This window comes from Trachypithecus francoisi, unplaced genomic scaffold (assembly GCF_009764315.1).
Source record: "Trachypithecus francoisi isolate TF-2019V2 unplaced genomic scaffold, Tfra_2.0 Lachesis_group13, whole genome shotgun sequence".
In the NCBI taxonomy this organism is placed as follows: Eukaryota; Metazoa; Chordata; class Mammalia; order Primates; family Cercopithecidae; genus Trachypithecus; species Trachypithecus francoisi.
The window spans coordinates 1,998,243-2,023,259 of NW_022681458.1; the positions used below are offsets into that span (position 1 = coordinate 1,998,243).

General features: G+C 48.6%; 1 protein-coding gene across 5 annotated transcripts in view; it reads left to right on the forward strand.

The window, feature by feature from the left end:
* The window catches only part of NDUFA10 (NADH:ubiquinone oxidoreductase subunit A10), a 63,120-nt gene extending 38,590 nt beyond the window's left edge, over nucleotides 1-24,530 (forward strand). For 2 of the 5 annotated variants that reach the window (XM_033229646.1, XM_033229642.1), the window contains 2 exons: nucleotides 3,240-3,357; nucleotides 24,078-24,530. In XM_033229646.1, the coding sequence (XP_033085537.1) occupies nucleotides 3,240-3,357; nucleotides 24,078-24,229 (270 nt within the window). In that variant the 3' untranslated portion in view covers nucleotides 24,230-24,530. Of the gene's footprint in view, nucleotides 1-3,239; nucleotides 3,358-4,243; nucleotides 4,363-24,077 lie in introns of those variants that run through there. The other 3 variants (XM_033229644.1, XM_033229645.1, XM_033229647.1) reach the window with 3 other exon arrangements.
* Nucleotides 24,531-25,017: the final 487 nt, after the last annotated feature.

The following is a 25,017-nucleotide window of genomic DNA, read 5'->3' on the forward strand; positions in this document are numbered from 1 at the left end:
TCTCTCTATTTGTTGAAAACCGTGAATACACACCAGTGTCTCCAGTTCCAGTGCAACACAACAAGGTTCATTTTAGTGCTCTCCTCATCCATGTCCTTCTCAGATGATGAGAAACCCGGCCCTGTGATCTCAGTGTATTTACCTGCCGGAACTCCACAGGGCGTAACTTAGTCTCCTGTCTCTGCTACCATGGCGTCCCTAATCCCTGCCACCCAGGCAGGTGCAGGTATTCTCCAGTCCTGCAGAACAGCTTTCCATTTGAACTTGAAGGAAGAAAGGCTGTCTTCATTCCTGCAGGTTGGTTTCATTGGGTATTGAGTTTTAAATGGCCAATATTTTCTTTCAGTGCTTCAGACTTTGCTATTTTATACTTCTGGCTTTTGTGTTTCTAATGATAGTTCCTCTTCGGAAGATATTTCTTATTTCTTTGACAAGTTTTTTCTCTTTCTTTTTTAAAGAGATTTTTCTGGCTTGGTTTTATGCATTTATACTTTCTGGGGTGTGTGTTGTGTAAGTAGGTGTGCCTGTGCGTCTGTGCTCACTTGGCCTGAGGTTCGTATCCATCACTCTTTGAGCCTTTGGCTGGTGTTCATTGTCTGTATCACTTTTTTTTTTTTTTTGAGACAGAATCTCACTCTGTCACCCAGGCTGGAATGCAGTGGTGCGATCTCAGCTCATTGCAACCTCTACCTTCCATGTTCAAGCGATTCTGCTGCCTCAGCCTCCTGACTGCAGGCATGCGCCACCATGTCCAGCTAATTTTTTGTGTTTTTAGTAGAGACAAGTTTTCACCATGTTGGCCAGGCTGGTCTCAAACTCCTGACCTCAGGTGATCTGCCCGCCTCAGCCTCCCAAAGTGTGTCTGTATCGCTCTTGCCGCATTTTCTGTCTGCCTTTGCCTCCCACAGTGTGTCTGTATTGCTCTTGCCATATTTTCTCTCTGCTCTTTCTGGTTCCGGTCGGTCATATGTTGGTCCTTTTCACCGTGCACCGTGTTCTCCATGCATCTGCTCCTTTCTGTATTTCTCATCCTGTTTTTTGTTTTTGTTTTTGTTTTTGTTTTTGTTTTTTTTTGAGTGTGCATCAGCCTAGATGTGTTCTTCTAAACTGCCTTTCAAGTTACTAATCATCCTTTTAGCTCTTCCTAATCTGTTGTTAGACCTGTATTTCTTATATTTGAGTTTTAAATTTTCGTCCTGGTTTGTTTTTGATTCTAGAGTTTTCATTCTTTTATAATTTCAAGTTTACTGCTGAAATTATTTTGTCATCTAATTTGTTAAACATATTCGTCACAAAGTGACACAGAATTATCTGATAATTGCAGTATCTGTGTCTCTTATAGGTCTGTGTGAGTGGTCTGGCCCCTCCCGTTTGGTTTGGGGTTGTTTAATCTTGTTGTTTGGTGGCCTCTTCATCGGTGTTTTGTGGTTTTCCAGTGGCAGTCATTTTTTGTGGAGACTTTGTCTGGAGTTGTCTCCCTCTGGAGAGGATGTGCTTTACCATCTTCTGGCAGGCATGGAAGTCAGGGCAGGTCCCCTGAGAGCATTCAGGAAGCAAGCTGATTACACTGAGCTTCCGTTTTGTGGGGCCTGGGTGTTTCCAGCTTGCCCTTACTGAGAGGCCATTTTTGCTGGGGTCCTTTCTCTTTTGGTGGGTCCTGAACTGCATGTTTGGCCCCACCGTGCACTCCTGCTGCTGAAAGCTCTGCCGGACTTCTTAGCCCCTCAGCTCTGCTGGTGGGACTGGGGAGCACCTCAGGGAGGGGAGTGATGCCGCCTGTACAGCCCAGCTGTTTTTGTGTCTTCTCTGGACGTTGGCATCCAGGGCCCTCCCTGCCCTGTTGCCTTTACAGCCTGATGTTGCCTTTGTAGAGTCCTTTTCTACATTGTCCCCTGTTTGGTTGTTCAGGCGGGAAGGGTTGGTCTGCATGGTAGTCCACCAGCTAGATGTGTTAGCCGCTTTAACCAGGTACCTGGAGAGCTCACCTAGCAGGTACCTGGAGAGCTCGCCTAGCAGTTTTTCATCACTGTCTTTTATGTCGTTTTGCCTGCTTTTCAGTTTGTGAGCATTAAAGAGAATCTAAGAGAATCTATGATACTGGACTTGTGGTTTGAATTAAATGTTTAGAAATGTTAAAATTTTGAATCGTATTTACATGACTGGGGAAATCCGATTTTTAAATTTCTAAGCATTTAAAAAAAATAAACGAATGTTTAGAACAGTTTTAGATTTACAGAAGAACCGTGAAAGTAATAGTGAGCTCTCATACCTCACATCCAGTTTCCGTTTCATTAACTTCTTCTGTTAGTGTGGTGCATTTGTTATAATTAATGAATTAATAATACTTCCTGGGTTTTTTTTGTTTGTGTTTTGTTTTTTTTTTTTTGGAAACCGAGGCTCACTCTATTGTCCAGGCTGGAGTGCAGTGGCATGATCTCGACTCACTGCAACCTCCACCTCCCGGGTTTAAACAATTCTCGTGCCTCAGCCTCCCAAGTAGCTGGTATTATAGGCGCCTGCTACCGTGCCCAGCTAATTTTTGTATTTTTAGTAGAGATGTGGTTGCACCATCATGGCCAGGCTGGTCTCAAACTCCTGACCTCAGGTGATTTGTCCACCTCGGCCTCCCAGAGTGTTGGGATTACAGGCGTGAGCCATCACATTCGGCCCTTATTGTTAACAAAAGCCCACACTTTGAATCATTCAGATTACCTTAGTTTTTCCCTAAGATGCTTTTTCTGTTCCAATATCCCGTCTAGAATATGACATGACATTGGATCCTCATGTTTCCTTAGGTACCTCTTGGCTGTAACATTTTCTCCGACTTTATTTTTAATAAGGAGTGCTGGTGAGGTATTTTGTAGACTCTCCCTCAATTGAGGGTTGCGTGGTGGTTTTCTAGCGATTAGACTGGGCTGTGTGTTTTGGGGAGGAATCCGCAGAGATGAAGCATCAGGAGCACTTGCTGTCAGTGCGACCTGGCACCCTGGCCCTGACCGTGGGCTCCTGTCTGAGGTCGTGCTTGCTGGGTCTCCACTGGAAGCTGCTCTTCCTCTTTCCAGAAAGCCTCATGCACACCACAGCCTTTATGTTCCTCTGTCAGAAATGCCTGACTATTTAGAGGGTTTTGTTTAAGGAAATTCAGTTGCTTGGTATTATAAAATGATCAGTTGAATTTAAATAGTAATAAATAATAATGACCATTTCTGTAAATTCATAAAATTCCTTTTGTCCATCAGAGACATCAGCAACAGTTCTCATTGCATTTCCTTCTGGAAACAGCATTGTGGGGATACCTGGAGGTGAATGAACAAAGCTCCTCTGGGTTTCACGTGCAGCTGTTTCAGATCTGGGAAGGTTTGTGGCTTCTCACAGAAGGCTCTCTGCATGGGTTGCAGAGCTGCTTTCTAGATTGGCTTCTCTGGGTACTAGGTAAAGCTCCCTTCCTTCTGGTGGTCCCCTCCCTCCTGAGCCTGTGCTCAGGGGGCTCCTCAGGGAGCTTCATTCTGACCTAAGTGACTTCGGTAGAGACTTTAGCAGACAAGGAATTGAATACCGAAATGTCTTGTGTGAAGCCTTCTGTAACTGTGTCTCCTTGCACACACCCCTGAGAGAGTGCAGGCCTTCCCCAGGAGGAGATGGAGAGTTTTTCTTTCTAACAAAAGGCCCCACCCTGGCAAGAGTGGCTTCCTTTTATCTGGCCATCCGACGGACAGCTTGTGCTAGCAGCGATTTCCGTCAGATGCTGAGGGGAAAAAACAACTGTTGCACAAAAAACACATTAAAAATAAAACCCTAACTATAAAACCCATTTTCTCCAACTCTTTTCCTTCCTTTGGAAACAAATACTCATGGTGTAATAGGAAGGCAAATGTTCATGAAAATGGAGTTTCTTTTGAATCATTTGTGTTTCAGGTTGCCTTCATCTCATTCCTGTCTAGTTCAGCTGAAGACAACAGGCATAGCTAGAAAAATGGAAAGTGTGTAGGAAGAGAGAGGGCCCGGAGACAGGAATGTGTGCAGGTGGAGGTGTATCTCATCTCATCAGAACAGACGGAGAACATGCCAGAGCCAGGAGCCATCAGTCTCTGACACCTCAACTCACAGAGGCCACTGGGCAAGGACAGTTGAAGTTGTTTTTAGTTGGGTCACAGTTAGAGGTTCTGAGGTTTAGCAAGAATTATTGTGAAGTTTGAATTGCTAACAAAATTAAATGCTGTTTTCTATAATTACATGTTGGAAGAAGAAACCGTAACTACAATCAAGACAAGAAGCGAGTTTTTTAGAAAAGAGTTCAGGTTTTGCTTTTATGAAAATTGCAAAAGACAAGTAACTAAAGGAAAGTAAAGTCAGCCTTTGTCAGAGACGGGGTGAACAGAATTGTCTCTTCCTAACCTTGCAGCTGGGGATCCCCTACCCGCGGTGGGCTGCGCGGAGTGAAAGAGAGAGTCCTGAAATGCTTCTCACTGGTCTTTGGAGGTGAGGAGACCTTCTTATTGGTTTTCAGGTGCACGCGTCAGGTCACTGGTTTGCTACAGGGGAGCAAACAGTATTCGAGGACATTCCACAGAGAACGTGTGAATATTAGAGCAGAAGGTTTTTGGCGGCTAGTTATTTCCTGGAGCAAGTGGAGGCCATGGATGCCTTTTCATGACAGTGGTTCCTAGAAGCCCATTACCCTGGTAGGCAGTTTCTCGCTTTCTGGGAGACTTTTTTTTTAAATGTTAAAAATACGTGTTTTAGCCAAATTCTGCCACTGACATGAGAATTTCTATAATCCCAATTAATGTTACAAAAATAATAAAATTACTAAAACTGTGCCTTATACTTTCATGAGAAACTTAAAATATGCTTGCACTGTGCTTCTGTAAATAGGTGGTCTGCGTATTGTAACACACCCAGGACGTTGCATGCATATTTTATGATGGATATTGTCCTTGTTGATACTTGGAGGTTAGGAGTTATTAGGTTGCACTTCTGATTCTTGGGAAAGGAGTAATGCTTTGACCTTTATTCTTTAGATTAAGTATTATAGTCTTCGTTTTTCTTCCAGGATTTTCATGATTTTTCTGACTTTAGTGTTTTTGCAGTTTTGCCAGATGGGTCTGGATTTGAATTTTTCTTTATGTGCTATTTGCATCTTGTTGGTAGGGTCTTATTCCTTGCTGGTAATTCCCCGTTGCTTCTCTTTCTGTGGACACTTTAAACCTAGTTACTTTATGCTCTGTCTCTGGAGTGCTGCTCTGGACACTGTTTGATCTTCTTCATTGTTTCTTCTTCTCACCCATGGTGACTTCTTTTCTTCTCTGTGTGGAGACTTTGGGTGCTGAGCTTCTGCCCTGTGGGGCTGCATCCGTGGGCATTTGGTGAGAGCGGGTCCCTCCTGAGCCAAGCTGCCAGATGAAGTACAGGATGCCAAGGTAAGCTTGAATTGAGAGCAGCTAGTATTTTAGTATAAGTATGTCCCAAGGATGTTAACCGGGTATCCTGTATGATTTCCCAGCCCTACTCTTGAAAGGACCCTTTGCTGTTGCCAGGCCTCAGATTCCTGAGGAGCAGGGAGGGATTGATGGCACCTTTGTTGCTTGTGGTATTCCAGGCCCTGGAAGTAATGTGAATTTCAACCCTCAAACCTGTGTGGGGACAGGCTCTGGTTACGAATTCCCAATGGAGGGTGGTTTCACCACTGGGTGCCAGCTGGGGTTTCCTTGCTGGCAGGGGGCCTTTTCCTCGCACCGAGGGCGTGGCCCTTCAGGAGTCCCCTCACAGGGATGCCAGGCCGTGTCTTCTGGCTCTCAGTAGCTCTTAGGCGTCCCCAGGGCACTGCGGCTTCAGCTCACCACTCTGGCTTTTCCACTTGCTCTTCGTTCTTAGCCCCTTGTGATTGCTTGCGGAGCTCAGCAATACATGTAGAAGCATTTCCAGAGGTTTTTATATCAAGAGGTTTTTCAGCATATTAGGGCTGCTGTTTTGCTAGAAATGGAAGCCTCCCCTATTTTTCTTTATATTTGGAAAGCCTGTTTTGGTGCTGGTTCTTTCTGTAGCCATTCTGTGGAGGGCCTGTCTGAATTAGAAAGTCTACATTTTATATACTCAATAGGTATTTACCCAGTGAACAATCCCCCAGAATGCAGAATTGATTAAATCCCCAAACCCGAAGGCACAGAAGGGAAACCTGGCTGATGAAAGAATTCTTGCCTTTTAATTTCATCAGAGTTCTGTCCTGGGGATAGAGTCAGGCATCTTGGGAGTGCTAAGGTAGTAGGAATGACAGTTTACCCCAATACCTGCTGCCAAGCCTGACATTTCAGACCCCCTGCCTGACAGTGTCATCTCAGTGTCCTACCACTTCTGCACTTAGCCCTGAGCAGATCTTTATCGTGCCAGGCACTGTTGCAAGCCTTGGGGCCACACCCGAGAGTGAAGCCAAGCCCTGCCCTCGTGGAGCTCAACTCCTAGTGGGCAGGGAGAGCAGATGGTAGACAGACAGGGCTCCAGGGTCTTGGAGAAAGCACAGCCGAGGAGGCTGCCCTGGAGGGAGGTCTCAGGCACCTGACACAGGGGACTGAGGGATGTAGGGGTGTAGGGGAGCAGGCGCTGCAGGGGAGTGAGGGATGTGGTGGTGTAGGAGCAGGCACCCCCTGGAAGGCAGGTGGACACGTTCTGGAACTAGAGAAGAGCCCGTCATAGTGAGGTGTGATGCGGGTGGGGTGAGCTTGAGCAGGGAGTGAGGTGAAAAGGCAGGAGGTCAAGGTCAGCCGGGGTCTGCAGCTACCGCGGAGACCTCAGTTCAGCTGTACTCCTGGTGAGGTGGTGGCATTGGCGTGCCGGAGAGTGGCATCATCTGGGTTTCAGGTTCAAAGGGTTGCTCTGCTTGCCACGTTGAGTTTCAACTGTGGGGGCAAAGGCAGAGGGCCAAGGCGGTCAGGGAGGATCGTGGTGGTGCAGGTGAGAGTGCTGGCGCCATGGGCGGGGGCCCTGAGAGTAGGCATCATCTCTTTTCCCGAGAGCCCCGACTTACCAGAGGCATTGTTGCTCCTCCTTGTTCAGCCAGGTTGCTTCTTTGCTTTTTAGGTTTTCAGAATTAAGCAGACTATTGCTGAAGGATTCCAACAGAGGGAGTCAGGGAAGAGGTGCAGGGTGGGGAGCGGCTGCTGAGGGCCTGGTGGTGGTCTTTCCTCACCGGGCGGTGGAGCCCTGCGCCTCTGCTGGATTGCCTCTCCTGCAGAGTTGTGTGTAAGACTGGAGGAAAGGGATGGAGCGAGTTCAGCCAACACTGGAATCTTGCTATAAAGCACATTAGAGACAGGTAGTAGCAGCTGGGTGGGGTGGGGCTATGGGGTGGGGTTCTAAGATAGGAATTTGCCATTTGTAACAATAAGACTTTGGTATAAAGGCTTTAGTTTGGGAATCCCAGGCATACTTCCTCATGGATATTTTCCTGACCCTTATGTTTAATTTACTGATGGATGGATGAGCCCAGAAAGGGTTACTCAGGAGAGCACTTCTCAGGGAGTGGTGTGACGCTGGGGAAGCTCGCCCACCCTGTGTCTGAGCAGATTTCTGAAATCTGTTTGGAGCTTATACATTGAAACAAAGCCGTTATTCTAACTTTCATATGAAAAGAGTTCCATGTCTTTTAAGACACTTTTTATTAGAGCTCAAATTCTTTTATAAGCAGAAACTCCTTTTTCAGGTTTCTAAGAAGCATACAAACAGTAGGAAGACAGAATTCTTCCCCACATCACCTACAGGTGGTTCGCCCACACCTGTTTCAATAGACCTTATTTTAGCGACTCACCTTTATCAAATGGTTCCAGAGTGTTTCAGCCTAGTTTTAACAGAACAGCAGCTCTTCCTTTTCAGACTCATAGTTTTCATAACATTTAATTAAATTTTGTAATTGCAGTGACAAGTACAACTGGCATCGCTGCTGGGAAACAGACCACTGACTCATACCACTTGGTGGGAGGGGTAGAAGTGCCTGTGGTCCAGCAGGAGCAGATCCTGCCACTTGGTGTGCTGTGTAAGCTGGCCTGCGAGTGGTCCAGTCGGGGCTGGTCAGGGGAGCTTTCTGCTGAAAGGAGGAGGAGCTGGTGAAGAGGACCAAGCTTGCCAATGTTAGGAGGCAGGCCAGACTGCATGGGCCCTGGGTACCAGCAGAGGAGCCTGTAGAGTGGCCTCGGTGTCTTTCAGAGGCTGCAGGAAGGTCAGGGGTGGTGAAGGCTGACCACGCCCAGGATACTGCATTGATGACCAGGTCATAGGTGAACCCTGAGAGAAGTGTTAGGAGACTGGTGGGAACTAGAGATTCCATCTTCTATAGCTTGTTATTTTGTCTTGTTTTTAAGAGCTAAGGCATTCTCTGTGTTTATAGACAAAAGGGTAAGTGCTTGTGGAAAGAGAAAAAACGCAAGAGAGGAATGGGACCGTTGCTGGAGCAGGGATCCCAGAGGCAGGGGGACCTCTCAGCTCATCAGAGATCCCAGTTCACCGAGCAGGCATGGCCAGGCCAGATCACTGCTTGTTTCATAGGACCCCAACCTAGCTAAGGGGAGGTTGGAGGGATGGGTGAGGGCTCTTTCCTCCCACGGGGAGACACTCTCTGTTGGATTGGCCATGTGTGGAGTGGAGGCACAGAACCTACAACCAGGGTGCTGTGAGGGTAGGTGAGAAAGCCAGCTGACCCATGCTGGGTGGTTGACCAGGCCCAGTGACCACGTTGGCCATTGTCATTGAAGCATCTCATTCCTTGATTAAAATCCACTGGTGCTCTTCACATCACAGGACCAGTTCCGGACAGTAGATTACAGCCATTTGATGTGTCACATTTACGTTCTCCTAGCGTGAAAGCAGCAGTTTGTGTGCTTAACATAATAAATATGCATGGTTGAGCTTCCTGGATGTGATGGCTCATGAGTCTCTCTGGAACAGACTCATCTTGGAGATGTCTTGACTGGCCTGTAAGGGGCACGCTCGTCCAGCTGTGGAGCACGAAGGGGGTCAGATCTCCACACAGATCTGACCACTCCACACAGTGGTTCGGGTTCCTGTGAATCCTCTCACCTGCATGAAGGGCCGGCTGCCTTTTCTAGGTGTCTAGGAAGGCTGTTGTTTCCCACCAGCTGCACCCTTGAATGGGGCCTCCAGAAACAGGAGCAGCGCCAGGGGCGAGTTAGAGGGCCTAGCACGCCACATTCAGGGACGGTGGTGGGACACTGGCAGGAACAGTGGCAGCTTGTGGCGCTCCGGATCCCAGGTTCCTGTGCCCGCCCAGCTGTACCTGCCAATGGATGGGTGACTTTGAACTAAGCGAGAAGACGGCAGTTGGGGTCTAGTGGCATTCGTTAGTTAGGAAGAAGCTCCAGCTACCCACTCTAGACTTCCTGTCTCTCTCATCTGTCTTTCCTTATCCCTGAACCTGGCTTCCAGTCTGAGTTTAGGGAGATCTCCTCGGCGGGGAAGATTTCCCAGCGCTTCCTGTGGCTGGATGGAGTCAAAGGCACCAAGACCTGAGTCTAGGAAGGGATCAGCCAACTCATTTTTCTTTCTGAGGTTCTGTAATTTTTGCTTTGTTTGCCCTTGTGTAATTATAAGAGGTGCACAGCTGCTGCTGTTGATGCAATTGTCTAAATCAGTGGTGCCCCAGAAGTTGCTAGTGTTCTGGGAGCTGCTCGTACTGAGGGAATCATGTCTTTTTACTGGAACTCCTTCCTAGGGCCACTCTGAGCTCTCATAGCCTCTGGCGCAGCTCATAGTTTCTGGCTCCGCATGGTGGAGTCGCCTCGCTTTCTGCTGTGGCTCTTGCTTGTCACTCTGCAGTGCACTCAAGGCTATTCAGCCTGTCAGCGGGAGCTCCACCTTCCCTGTGTGTTCATCTGGCCCCCGTTTCACTGCACTCGGTGCCAGACACTGCACCGGGGCTGGAGACACAGCCCGGTGTCCACACCCTGGAGACTCAGCAGAGACACGTGCACAGAGGGTGCAATGGAATCGCAGAGGCTGTGGGAACCTTGAGAGGATAGGGATGTGCGGTAGGCTGCTGTGTCTGGGGTCTGAAGGCTCGCATCTCACAGGATGGGTATGAGTTTGCCAAGTAGAAAAAAAAAGAGTCTTGGCGGGGGCAGTTGAGGGAGGAGGAGGATGGCTGTGAAGGCCGGAGGCTGCAGGACATGGCCAGCAAGGGCCATGATGTGAGGGGAAAGGAGATAGTGGCCCTGGGGCGAGCATGATGTGAAGAGAAAGGAGACAGCGCAGGTGGGAGGGTGACGAGTGGGGCGAGATCGCACAGGGTCTTGGAGTGGACTGTGGAGCTTACTTTTCATCCTAAGCCACGTGTGATTACAGCAGGCATGAGATGAACCCGAGGAGTTCAATATAACCGAATTAGAGAACCTTGCACATTGTTATATAACCAAGTCTTGAATTACAGTATAAAGAACTTCTTATCAGCATTGATGGGATAATTAAGAAAGGTTGTCAGAAGTGTTGGAATTTGAACCAGAATTTGAGATTCATAGATCTTGAGGATTTATGGGCTTTATTTAGAGTAACTTCTTGACTATTAGAAACTCTTATCAGATAAATTTTAAGGGATTGGAAAACAGAGACCCAGAGAAGTTAGCTCAAGGTAAGACTACTAAATGGATGACGTGGAGTGATGGTTAAGATGACATTTTCCTGACTGGTGCTGTGGCTTTGGTTGGGAGCAGCAAGAGATACAGAAACGACGGGCTGGGTTCCGGGAGGGTGGTTGGCAATAGAAAGTGTGGATGCTTGAGCCAGGAGGCTCTTAGGATTAATCTGGCAGCCATGGCCTGCAAGGTAGGGGGAGGCTGGTGGAAGGAAGGATTATGGGCGGGGGGATGGAGTGTCATGGGCTGAATAGGACCTGACAGGAAGGGGAAAGAGCAGAAAGACGGAGGCTGAAGAGGGCACCGCTTCTGCTGATCACAGGGGTCACAATGCCAGGTCACCCCGAGCCCCTACTGTGTGCTGGGCACCATGCTGTTGCCACAAGAAGGCACTGTTACTCTTATTCCATTTGCAAATGAGCAGTTGGACACAGTGACTTTCTGAGGTCCTACAGCTTCTGGGAGGGCAGGACTCACATTTGGATAAGTGTGTCCGGGCGGCCGTGCTGCTTCCCATTCCGCTGCTGCTTGCAGGGCCCCTGGGGTGAGCACCGTGCACAGACTAAGGCGTGGGGGTTGTATTAGGCTGTTCTCACGTTGCTATAAAGAAATATCTGAGACTGGATAATTTACTTAAAAGGGTTTTATTGGCTCAGAGTTCTGCAGGCTGTACAGGAAGCATAGCAACTTCTGCTTCTGGGGAGACCTCAGGAAACTTGTAATCATGGCAGACAGTAAAGGGGAAGCAGGTACAGCCTAACATGGCAGGAGCAAGAGAATGGGGTGGCAGTGTCACATATTTTTAAATGACCGGATCTTTGGTGGTGGAGTGTCACCTATTTTTAAATGACCAGGTCTTTTGTGAACTCAGAGTAAGAGCTCACTCATCACCAAGGAGATGGCCTAAGCCATTCATGAGGGATCCGCCCCCGCGATCCAAACACTTCCCACCAGGCCCCACCTCTGACACTGGGAATTACATCTCAGCCTGAGATTTGGAGGGGACATCCTAACTCTCATTTGATGAACTTGCTGGTGACACAAGTACACAGACTAGTAAAGAAAGACCTTTTCACAATAGAGTGGATCTTAGATTTTCGTATAAATAGAAGGGTTTATGATTTTTGGTTTTGTTGGTCCTGTGACCTTGGAGTTTTTGACCAATCCTGTCACTGGTCTGGCTAGTGTCCTGGTGGCTCTCAGGCGCCTGTTCACACTCTAGGCAACACCCAGTGCTAGGGCACTGATGCCTCAGGAATCCAAGTTTTCATCTAAAACAGCATTTTCATGGGGTGCGGTGCTCACGCCTGTAATCCCAGCACTTTGGGAGGCTGAGGCGGGCAGATCACTTGAGGTCAGGAGTTGGAGATCAGCCTGGCCAACATGGAGAAACTCTGCCTCTACTAAAAAACACAAGAATTAGCCGGGCATGGTGGTGAGCACCTGTAATCCCACCTGCTCGGGAGGCTGAGGCATGAGAATCGCTTGAACCCAGGAGGCGAAGGTTGCAGTGAACCAGAATTGCCACTGCATTCTAGCTTGGGCAACAGAGTGAGGCTCCATCTCAAAAAAACTAAAATTAAATAAAAGTAAATAAATAAGTAAAGCAGCATTTTCAGAGGGGTACGTGTACCTGGGGTCTGACCAATATTTATGAACACGTTTTTCATTGGCGACCCTCATTGTGTGCTTGGAATTGACCCTGTATAAGTTCATGAAAATGCTGAATGTGTGCAGGACAGGCTGCTGATTCTTCAAAGTCACGTTTTAAACATTGTATCAGGTCGCTTTTTATTTCTGTGCAGCCCTTCCTTGGATTAGACAAACTGTGATTTGGTTTCTGCTTTACCAATTCAGTCTCTTTTCAATGGAAGGAGGCCAGATGCTGTTAAGATACTGCACTCCCTCCGTGAAGCTGATCATGTCCAAGATAGTTGCTAGGACAACAGAATCTTCTGTTTTCTCTCCTGCTATTTTTATTTCTTTTACTATCTCAAGTTGTTTTCATTTTCAGTATTGAGTTCTCCCTTACCGTTTTTTAAAATAGAGATGTTTTTAGTAACTTTAATGTTAATACTGTATGTTCTTGCCTTTATGAAAGTCACCTTACAGAAAAGCACTAGGATCAGTTGACCTAAACATGCTGGAGATGGAAGGCAGGACGTGATTGCTTTAGATTCCTCATGACATTCAGACCTTACTTGGAACTAAGTTTGGTATCTAGTTGCGTTAAAATACAGATTTTCAGTTTAGAAGTTACTTAATTGGGTTTGAAAGTAAATGCATAATGCCTTCAGTGTTCTCTCCACTTTGTGCCCTGCCACATGCACTGTGAAAATTAATCATTGAAACTCAGCATTCATCTGTATGCCCCAGTTATTTACATCTCTGTATATAGAAAATTATCAGCATGTGTCACTCGAAGAAGATGATTGGCATAAAAGGTGCTCTTTACCGGGTACTTTGGTTGGTATGTGATTGCTGCTGGTATGTGGCATCTGCCTGTCTACTGATGGAAAGTGATAAGATAATGTCTTCCCTGCAATCCGGAAAACCAAGTGCCCTGACTTTACTGTATGTTGACATATTATTTTATTTATTTTAGAATTTTTAGAAAGCATACCATTTTCAGATTTAAAACAAGCGCTTAGGAACTTTTCTGTTATTCACAGCTAATAAGAGTTAAGGAGGATTAAGACATTTGAACTGTTGTTAATACTCATTGCAACAAATTTGACAGCTAAATAATGATATATTTGTAGGAAGCTATAGTTTTATGTGCTAAAAAATAGAACACACATTTTCAAAACAAAAATATGGTTTTTGAAAGTTGACTGATAAAAGATTTTTTGAAAATTGGTGCCCATTTTGTTATACTGGATTTGTGTTCTACAGTAACGGAAATTAAGGGAAATTGTGTATCAGAGAAATGTCTTTAATATCTATAATCCTCTTCTTTAAAATTAATGAAGAACTCTAAGCAGAATCCATTAGCATATATATGTTATAATGGAACATAGGAGTTGGAAACTGGAATTTCCAAATCACCCCGGAACTGTGCGGTAGTTTGAAGTTCCTTAGTGCATCTAGAGAGAGGGGAGCCAGTCATGCCTGGCATAACCCATTTCTTGCCCCAGCGGAGTGAAGCCAACCCAGTAGACAGGCCGCCCTCACTCAATCCTTTTTTTAATTTATATTTACAGTAATACAATAAAGGATTTGTTGCTGGAATATACACATATTTATTTATAAGTATGTTTAATATTTATCAATATATTTACAAATATATGTATACATGTACACACACACACACACACACGTCCTTCATGAAAACTCTTTCCACTGGGAAACGGTGAGCATCCTTGAATGTCCCTGAGGTGACTACTAGGATATAAACATTCCCCGAGGGAAGTTCTTTGAGTTACATATGAAAGGACCTACAGAAAGATTGGAATCACCTTTATCCGAGTGGAGTGGATTGTGGATCATAACCTAACAGACACCCAAGAAATCTCATAGCTGAGACCTTGAGCAACATACCTTTACTATGTGCTGATTGACAGATAAATGGAAAATTGGAGGGAATGAGGGGATTTCAGTAAAACCTCATATAAGTAGCATGTGATTGAGGAAAGAGCTTATTGTGTTGTTAGAGGCTGTCTTTGCAAAAACTGAAATAATGACACAGAGAAGTTTGTCCATACAAACGAATGATTCAGTGACATCTGTTGTCATTAGCCAAACCTTGGATAGGAACTTTCTTAGAGGGAGGTGAGGTGCCCTCTCTGACTGAATTACCTGCTCCTCCTTACCTTACATTTCAACCATGTATACTCGCAGATAAGATGCACATTTCCATCTTTCCCTGGGTTTTTTTAGACTGGTTATGTACTGTAGTTCCATCTTATTTCCTTTGTGGACTTACGAGCTACCCCTCTGTATTTCATTTCTGACGACTGCCGTAGGGTTTCGCCATGGGCATCTCTAGCTTGTCACAGTCAACCCACACATTGTCAGCATGTAACCGCCTCACACAGCGTGCAGGTATCTGACCCGAGGCCACAGCTGTTGCTGCCTTCTGTGTTGTTTGTGCTGTTGTTCTCATACACTTTGCCAGAAACCACACAATGGACTGTTGTGATTTTGGCTTTAAACAGTAACTTTTAAAGAGATTGAAACAGGATTTTTTAGTCTTTTATCCTTCCCTCCACCATTTCTGATGTGCTTCATTCCTTTGTGTGGATCTGAGTTTCTACCCAGCATCATCTTTCTCCTGCGTGAATAACTTCCTTTAGCAGTTGTTACAGAACAGGTCTGGGAGCAGTGAATTCTAGTAGCTGTTGCTTTTCTGAAAATACGTAGTTCAGCTTCATTTTGCTGGGTATTTTCATTTGATATACAATTCTAGGTTGACAGTTTTTTTTCTCTCTCCAACACATAAAAGATACTCCATTGCCTCTTGGCTTGCACAGTTTCTGATGAGAAGACTGCAGTTCTTCCTCACTTTGGTTCTTGTGCCTGATGAACCTTTTTTCCCTTCGGTTGTTTGTAAGATTTTCTCGTGATCTTTTTCTCACTAGTTTTTCGTAATTTAATTATGGCGTGCCTCTGCATGGTTTTCTTGGTATTTATCCTGCCTGGGGTTTATTGAGTTTCCTGGGTGGCAGGATTATCCTTTTCAGAACACATGGAAAATGTTTGGTTATTATTTCTTCAGATTTTTTTCTGTCCTTCCCCTTTTGGGGACTCTTATGTATCCATGCATTAGGTGACTTGCTGTTTTCCACAGGTCCCTATGACTCTGTCCATTTGTTTTTGGCCTTTTTCTTTCTGTGCCTAATTTTGGATAGTTTCTGCTGCTCTGCCTTCAAGCTCACTTATGTTTTCTGTGGGTGTATGATATGCTGTTAATTGCATTGTGTTGGTTTAGGTCTTCCAAGAATCAGAAGCCAAGAGATCAGATGTCGAAGAGGTCTATTGGAAGAAAACAGCTTTGAAGGATCAGGGAGAGGAAGCCTGAGATGGCAGGAGAGCCTTTGCTCTTCCTTGCCGAACTGTGACAGGAGATAGGAAGAAAGAATCCAGGAAAGATTTGGCCAGGCTGATGAGCGTTCTAGAGCCAAAGATGCCTGTCAGAGAGTCCCGTGTCCACAGGAACAGCTGGCACCAGAAGCTCTTCTGTGCTCCATCACTGACCGGGCACGTTCTATAACGTGTGTGGCCGTGGCATGAGCAGGCAGCAGGTCCTGAGGGTCGGCAGATGCAGGGTCAGGAGCAGCAGGAGCGTTGCAGAGGAGCACACTTTCCTCGCTGCAGCAGGAGCTCTGCAGAGCACATTTTCATGGCCACCACACTTACCCAGTAGGATTGTGTTTCAGGAATGCTGTTTTTTAGCTGTAGAAATTCGGTTTGGTGCTTTTTATGTTTTCCAGTTCTCCCCTTATTATGGTTTCATTTCATTCTTAGAGCGTTTTTATACAGCTGTTGTGATGTCTTTGTTTCCTGACTCATCGTCTTCGTCGGTTCTGAGTTGGTTTGATATTTCCCTGTGTTACGGGTACATTTTCCTGTTCCATATGCAGAGAGATGTCTCACTGCTTGCCATACGTTGCAAAGTTTACGTTTTTGAGTGCTAGATCTTGTTCTGTTCCTTTGAACTGTGTTAGAACTTTTTTCTGACAGCAGTTAAGGTACTTACAAGTCAGTGTAAACCTTTTGAGGCTTGATGTTTCAGCTTTCTGGTGAGCCTGCAATGGGCTTTCTTCAGGAAGGGCTTAGCCCGGTACTAAGGCATGGCCGTGGGTCCCTGTTGAATGGTGCACGTGTGCGGCGAGAGGCCCCTCTGCTCTGGCCAGTGGGAGCTTGCCGACTCTCAGCCCTGAGTGAGCTCTGGGAGTCATCTGCTTGCAACTCCCCAGAAACTGCTCTTTCCCTGAAGTCGGCTTTGTCCAGCTTCCTGGAGTTTTACCCCCTGCACACACTAATTGGTACTCAGCCAAAGACCAAGTGGGTCCTCTGTGCAGATTTCTGGAGCTCTTTTTCTGCCTAGGCCTCACCCCTTTAGTGCTGTACTCGCTAAAATCTAGTAATTGTGTCCTGCCCAGAGTCAGATGCAACCACCAGACTCAGTTTCTCCAGTTTCTAAATGCATCTGGCTGGGAGGCAAGTTCAGACCCTGTTCCTGCCTCATGGAAGGAAACTGTTGACTGTTACTTGGCCTGATGCCTCTCACATAGGCCCTAATGGTGTAACTGATTGCCCAGGAGCTGCGTAGTTCACGTCGACTGAAGTCTGCGGTGTATTTCGGGAGGGGGCATTTTTCCATCTTGGGGCTTCTTTAAGACCACAGGGCTCAAGTCTGCGCTTGCTACTCCACGGATGCCGTGCTCTGTGCATTGTGTGCATTTGCTGTCTCCTCCGTCCTCCTGAATGGCCGCCTCTTCCCTACTGATCCGCACCCTCTCCCCACCTGAAGCCTCTGTCGGCGCCTGAAGCCTCTGTCTGTGTGGGTCAGGTAGGATTTCTCCACCCTTTTCGCCCTGCATCACCTTCTGTCTTCTACTTTGGGCTTCTCCCACATTCCAACTTGTTTCTAGGTTTTATGGAGCCAGAGAAGAGAGGACTGCCTTCGTTCATCTCTCTCAAAGCAGTTAGGACCCAGTGTTCATGAGTACAAGGAGTTTCCTCCATTAGAATGAGTGTGTGTGTGTGTGTGTGTATGTATGTATATGTGTGTGTGTGTATATATATTTCCTTGACTGATTTCTGTGCGAACAGCTGGCATTTGAAGCACTAATGTAGGACATGTCTAAATTGTACACCCAAGAGAAGCACCTGGGAGAAGCCTCAGTGTGCGGCCTCGGCCTTTATGGTGCAGATCCCAGGTTGGCTGTAGCATTTAGAAGTGGGCACCTTTCTAACATCAGAACTCAATCCAGTCCTCACGTTGAATCACACAAACTCAGTGGAGTCACTTTGAATAAAAGAACAGCATGTTTCATGTGCCTCTGTAACCCCACCTGAAGCTGGGGGGTCACCCTGTTCCCTGCTGTTGCCCGGCACAGGACCTGGCACCTGTGGGTACTTACGAAGTAATTGTGGGCTAAGTGAACTTAAACCATGTCGTGGACTCAGCTGTACTGTCTTGTCGTTGCCTTCCTGTCTTTCTTAGGCCAGTGATGAGCAAAGGTTTCCATTAAAGAGCCAGAGAGTAAAGATTCCTAGCTCTGTGGGCCACACAGCCCCTCACAGCTGCTCAGCTCTGCGCTGTGCAAAAGCACCACCAGCCAGTGTGTAAACGCATGGACAAGGCTGTGCCAGTGAGGCCTCATTTACAGAAGCAGTCAGTGGCAAGATTCGATCTGTGGGCTCTAGTTTGCCGACCCATGCATGAAGCACTAAAAGGCCAAGAGCCTGGTATAAATTCCTAACGAGAAACCCAGGCTCTGAATCAGCCCCGAAGTGTAAGCAGCAGCATAATGATCTGAAGCAGCGTCTTGGCATTATTAAATTAAACCCATTCTGGTGGCTGCGTCAGCATCTATGGCTCTGTTTATTGTTTTTCCTTAAGCAAGCAGTTCCATTTCTAGAAATTTATCTTAAGCACACAAATCTAGAGGGGGCACATCAGTGTTATTTATGATGGGAAAACTGGGAACGGACATGACCATAGGCTGGAAGAGGCACAGCCTGATGTACAATGTGGGCCAGTGGTTAGGAGCAGACTCAGGAGCCAGCAGGACATGGCTCTAGTTCTAGCTCTGTGAACAGACTGGCCATGTGCCACCCTTAGCAAGTTACTTAATCTCTCTCTCCCTAGGGGAAAAAAAAAAAAGAAAAAGGAAATCCTTGCACATGCTGTAAGATTCGAAAGATACATCAGAGTGTACAGATGAGAGGAATGCTCCTCCTTTGTTCCCCAGCCGCCCAGGGCGCCTCCCTCAGGCAGCCCGGTTCAGGTTTCTTTGTATGTAGCCTTCGGGTTGGGGTGGGAGAGGGTAGCAGTACCCACGTGGGTGTGTGCCATTCACCCCCTTAACTGTGAGGGTCAGGAAAATCATCATGTTGGTTTACATTAAGCGTGGACTTCTGACACACAGATTTGCACACAGATATTTGGGGGAAATCGGGAGTGGATATGGTGAGAGGGTCTGATACTGTCTCTTCTCCAGTCTTTCCTGTATGTGAATCAGCATGCGTGGGTGGGAAGAAGTCCAGTCTTGCAGGGTTTTCTGGGAGAAGAAAGCCCAGATCCAAGTCCCCAAACAGGCTGGGCTGCAGTGCGTACACACCCCTCATAGGTCGTTTTGTATTTGCTGATGCAAATGTGAACACCCTCTGCAGCCTGGGATAGAAGCCCACCCTGCTTGTCCTCTGTGTCTGGCTCCATCGCGGGCCGGAGGGAGTTGTCATTTCCAGCCCAGCCCCCGGTGACCAGCAGTTTTCAGGGAAAGGAACTCGTTTTCTACATTGAGTCAGCCCAGGTTGCCGAGGTGACTGGGCAGGGAGCCTCCCAGTGTGCTGTCTGAAATCCCTTCCCGGCTCCAAGCCTCGCCCTGGAACACTCTGGGTGGGCCACCAGGGACGGACGCATGCCAGGGTCACGGGTGGAGGGCAGCTTAGCTGCTGGGCTCTGGAAGAGGACTTGGAATGTTTGGCTTTGTAATTTATTGAGGGTTTTTTCCCTTTCTTTAGCAAACTTTACTTTTGATTTCTAATGGGAAATGGAATGCAGGGAAAGAGCCTCCTGAAAGTGTTAAACTTGCCAGACCACTGTGAATCTAATGAGTCCAAAAGGCCTTGAATTCAGAGATCCAGCGAGGGAAACTCCGTTCACATTGTGCAGTAGAGGGGATTGCAGAGGATGAGCAGTGGAGGGTTGGTTCCTTTTTCTGTTAGGCGCTCTTTCTTCTTTTGCTCTTTAAGGATTCTTGGTTTGCTCACCCGGTATGCACTCGGCAGAAGCCCCGACTTCTGACAGGAGGAAAATGATTTTCTTTTCATTTTAAAGTGGGTGTACGGCCTGCGCCTGAGATAGTTTACCACATGCCCTTTCCATCTCGGCCTTCGGACGCACAGCCACACACGTGTGTCACGCACCCAGGCACCGTGAACGAGCAGATCCGGGAAAGCGTGGCCCGGGAGGAAGGTCTGGTGAGGCCTGGTGCGGCTCCCGGAGTGGGGCTGCCCCATGAGGGAATGCGCTTTGCTGCTTTCCTCCCCGAGGCATTACCATGCGCTTTTCCTCATGTGATGAATGAGCACTGGGTTTGGGAGTTGAAGCTTATTTTAAATTAGCAGATACAGATGTGAAGTAGTAATGTAAACGGGATGGTTTTGCATTTTCCTGGTGTGAGATGCTCCAGATGAACCCCTCCCCACCGCATGGGTCTCTGTTGGCCTAAAACACTGAAAAGAGACCCCCAGGATCTGAGAACCCTCCTAGGTATCAAAGGCCAGAGAAGTCCAGAGACAAATTTTCCGAGACAATTAATGGCCAGTGGCTGGACTTAGCAGGTTTGGTATTCTGCTAGTTTCTATTCTGTGCTCTGATTTAAAATTCTATTTGCAAAGATGAAAACGTAGCCAGACTGTCCCAAACCCAACCCTTCCTCTGTAAGTACTGCTGTGAAGAAACCTGCATGGCTGGTCCTGTGTTTGGGTAGAACATTAAATGACAATTTTAATTGAAAAGCTCTGGGGAAGCTGACCCAGGACATCTTAAGAGAGGGGCCCACTGGCCGCCATGTGGGTTTGCAGCAGATTGGTTACACGGGAAAACCTTTCAGTTAATCTTCTGTTCAGGTGTCAACTTTCTGTTCTTTGGACATAATTCCGCAGTTGGGCCTTTAGGGAAAAAGAAATGAATTTCTGGGAGGACCACCTCTTGGATGTGGAACCAACTACATACACTGTTACTGTTTCCTGGCTGCTGCAGTCGTGTTTGAATGCGGTTCTGCTGGAGGCGACCTGGCCTCCAGTGTGCCTGGAGGGCCTTGCTGCTTTCGCAGCTCTCTGACCTGCCCCTGCCTCGTGTTTATGCCTTGGGGGTGACCCACCCTCTCCTGCACCCTCGGCCTGTTCCCCTGCACAGCTTTCTTCTTCCTATTGTACAGACGTGCCCCGGTATCTCCCATCATAAAAAGCAGACACCCCGCAGGAGTCACCTGTTGCTGCTGCCAGCTACTACTGCCAGCTACTACTCTCTAGTGGCTTAAAACAGTACACATGCATCCTCTTAAAGTTCTGGAGGCAGAGGTTCTAAAATCAGGGTGCGGGCGGGGCTGCCTCCTTCCGGGGGCTTAAGGGGAGATCCATGTCCTTTCCCTTTCCAGTTTCTAGAGGCCGCCCATGTTCCTCAGCGCCTGGCCCCACATCACTGTGACTGTTGCTTCCATTGTCACATCTCCTCTGATTTCTGAGGACCCTAGTGATGGTCTGGGGCCCACCCAGATGATCTCCCAGTCAGTCCCCTGCTGCAGAGGCCCTTTTGCCAGGTGAGATCATGTGTTCACAGGCTCTGGGGGCTGGGCATCTTGAGATGGAGATCTCCACCTCTCCTTGATGCAGAGACCCCGCCCACCAGCCCCCTGCACATGCATGGGCATGCAGGTGCAGACACATGTGCCATTACGTGGCGTGTGAAAGGCGGCCCGGGCGTTGTGTCCCCTTCTTCAGCTGCTGACTGCTTCCCCACTAGTGTGGTCTCCTTCCACCCCACTCCTCGTGTCCTCGTGCAGAGCTCGTGGCCATCTGGTGACCGTGACACGAGGCCGCCTGTGTCACGTGTGGTCACACCCAGCTCCTCCTGTGGCCTGCACGCCTCACTCCTCAGTCCCTCTGCAGCCTCAGGCTGCAGCCGTGCGGTACTGCTCTTCAGCCTCTTCTCTTCTGCCTCACCCTGGGTGGCCGGCTCATGTGGCGCTGCCTCCCTCGGTAATGGGAGGTGGCTGCACAGCCCTGTCTTCTAAGCCACAGATGTAGTTTTCCAACTGCCTACGGGTCATCTCTGGGGCAGCCTGCCATGGAGCCCCCACACCCTGCACCCATTCTGTAAGCAGACCCAACACTCACCTTCCCTGGGGTCGACCAGCTCTTTCTCTCTGTCACCCAGGCCTTCCTGACCCCATCAGGCCCTTTGAGGCCAGCCCCAAGTGCCCATCACTGCTCCCCAGTCCAGGAGCAGCACCTGCAGCCCGTCTGACACAGGTCACACCTTACGCCAAAGGTCTTGTCAGACCGTGAAGCCAGAAAGTCACGCCCCTCTCCTACGGTCTTCCTGCCACCTGTAGACACCTGTAGTTCGAGCAGCAGTGTTGGGGGATCCCCCTGACCCTGGAGGGTCCCTCTCCAGACACCTCCCTGGACTCTGCCAGACCAGCTGCCTGTGCTCCCTGCTGGGATCCCACAATACCAAACCCCCTGGGCTGTCTTGGCGTCACTGGCTGAATGACCTGTGCTTTCATCTCAGTCTCTTTCCAGATTTCAAACTCCTGAAGGAGCTGGGCTTTTCTTTTTTCTCCTGTGTCCCAGAATTCTCCTGGTACTGACAAAACCGTCTGTATCCACCCTGTATCCTGGGCCAGAAAGCTGGAGTCTGGCTGTGCCACCCACCCCTGCCTGCCTTTAGATGAGCATCGATGTCGTTAGGATGTCTGTCCCTCCAAATCTCACGTAGAAATGTGGTCCCCCGTTGGAGGTGGGGTCTGGTGGGAGGTGTTTGGGTCGTGGGAGTAGATTCCCCATGAATGACTTGGTGCCCTCCTTGAGGTAATGAGTATGTTCTCACAGAGTTCACATGAGACCTGCTCATTTTAAAGTATGTGGCAGCTCCCACCCCCCACCCGCCTCACGCTCTTGCTCTTGTTCCCACGTCCGCCGTGTGGCATGCCTGCCCCTGCTTTGCCTTCCGCTGTGATTGGAAGCTTCCTGAGGCCTTCCCAGAAGCAGATGCGGGCACCATGCTTCCCACACAGCCTGCAGAACTGTGAGCCAATTACACCTCTTTTCTCTCTGCATTACTCAGCCCCAGGTATGTCTTTATAGCAGTGCAAGAACGGACTAATACAGCACCGGCCCCTCCACTTCCAGGGCCCACTTCACAGCTGCACACCTAGGAGAGGGGAGAGGCTTTCTGGGGAGGAAGGAGGGTGGCTCCCGGGTCTTGAAGATCCTCAGAGCTCTGCCTGTCCTGTGTCTGAGATGGCTGGTCTTGGGGCAACCTCTCTGCTGCTCCTGAGGATATGTTGTGTGTCCGTCTGTCACTGTGTGGCCACCGTGGCAGAGGCCAAGCAAGGCACATTTCAGTGACTTGTGGTCCAGGCAGCCTTGGCCGTGTGGCTGGCTGTGAATGCCTGCTGCTGATTAGGATCGAGGAAAAGCTGATTCTTTTAAAAATGGTTTTAGTACCCGCTCTTAAGGGCAGAATTTGGAAGGGGTGTGTGTGTGTACACAAATTGGCTGTGTGCCCATGCTGGTTGGAAAATATGAAAAAACTCATCATTTTCCCACCTGCCATCGCTGGGCGACACACACCGTGATAGGCGCTTTCCTCCCGGCTCCACATTGAGGTGGTCCTGCGGAGCAGCACTCCTCCTTCCGCCTCAGCCAGCCCTGTGCTGGCCACTTACCCTCATGAACAGTCTGTGCTGGCGGGGGCTCTTTGTTGCCCCCCAGATCTCCCTGTGCCCTGTGAGGTTGGCCTCTGTGGATCGCCACCTGGGTCCCTGACCTCTCCCAGATGGTGGGAGAAGTGGGAGCTGTAACATCCCTCCTGCAGCTCCGTCACTGCCCAGCTCAGTCCCTGCTGGCCTCTCTGGCAGCATCCGCTCCTCCTGGGCTCTGTGGTCCCCTCCTCCTCTTGCTCCTGGAGCTGTTCCTTGGCTCCCACTAGGGTCAGTCCTGCAGTGCTTCCCCCTCCTTTGCTGGTTTTCCTCAACCCTGCCCATGTCTACTTAAAAGGCCTGGATGAAACTTAACTTTCCCACTCCGCCAAGGGCCCCTTCCAGCCAGCGGCCCAGCCTCTGCAGACTCTCTTCAGAGGGGATTTTACCCGGGGGCTGTTCAGAGATAACTTGGTGTTTCCGTTGGTGAACTGTGGTTTCTGGGCCCCAGCCCCATCCCTGTGTCTGCGTGGCTGTCCCTGTCCCCCTCCCGTGGTGCTTGTTGCCCTCCTGACATTAATGAGGACACTCAGGTGGCTCGTTTCCATGTGTGGCTCCCAGCCCTGGAATGGAAGCTGCTGGCATGCAGGGCTGGGTTGTGGTTTGTGTACCTGTGGCATCCTTGCACTCACAGGAGAGACCTGCCACAGGTAGGTGCTCACCGGCATCGTTGAATGAACTCGTGAGTTACAGGCATCTGCCGGGTAAACATTGAACTAGGAGCTGGGAAAACATTTTTTCACTTTAAACAGAGTGCACCAATGCCTGTTTCCCCCCACAGCTGCCAGGCCGCAAGTACAGCCCTGGGTACAACACCGAGGTGGGAGACAAGTGGATCTGGCTGAAGTGAACGGGCCGCCTTCCGCTCCAGCTGTGTCACGGCGACGGCCAAGCTGCACCAGCCGCACTCTCCTGGACGCCATATCGCTTTAAGATCGGGGGAGGGTAAATAATGCAAAATTGCGCAGTGGAAGAAGTGGTCTCACAAAAAGAATCCGTCCTGTAGTGTGGGTGATGGAGTCGGAGGGGACAGCTTCCTTTCTGGATGTGTGGAACCCTCGAGCTTTGTTTTGGAATGGCCCACCACTCTCACTGGAAAACAGTGGTCTGCTGCGAAGGCCGGCTCTCGGCAGCCCCTGTGGTTTCAGTACTGCCCCTCTGTGTCATTCAGGTTGTGTACGTTGTTTTTCTTCCAACTTCCAGAAATAAAAGCGTTTCCATGGGACTTTCCCCATCGTGCGTCTGTGTGTGTGCGGTCATGTTGAAGCTGCACACGTGCGCACACGCTGCTCTGTGCCCTGTTTGGTGTGGTGTGGTTTAATTGAGACTTATATTATGCGGAAGAGATTTTCTAAAGGCCTACTGTATTTATTTTAGTAATGTGCTACGTTAGAGTACAAAAAAATAAGAAAGTGGGCCAGGCGCAGTGACTCAAGCCTGTAATCCCAGCACTTTGGGAGGCCGAGGCAGGTGGATCACAAGGTCAGGAGATCGAGACCATCCTGGCTAACACAGTGAAACCCCGTGTCTACTAAAAATACAAAAAATTAGCCAGGCGTGGTGGCGGGCGCCTGTAGTCCCAGCTACTTGGGAGGCTGAGGCAGGAGAATGGCGTAAACCCGGGAGGCGGAGCTTTTAGTGAGCGGAGATCGTGCCACTGCACTCCAGCCTGGGCCACAGAGCCAGACTCCGTCTCAAAAAAAAAAAAAAAGAAAGAAAGA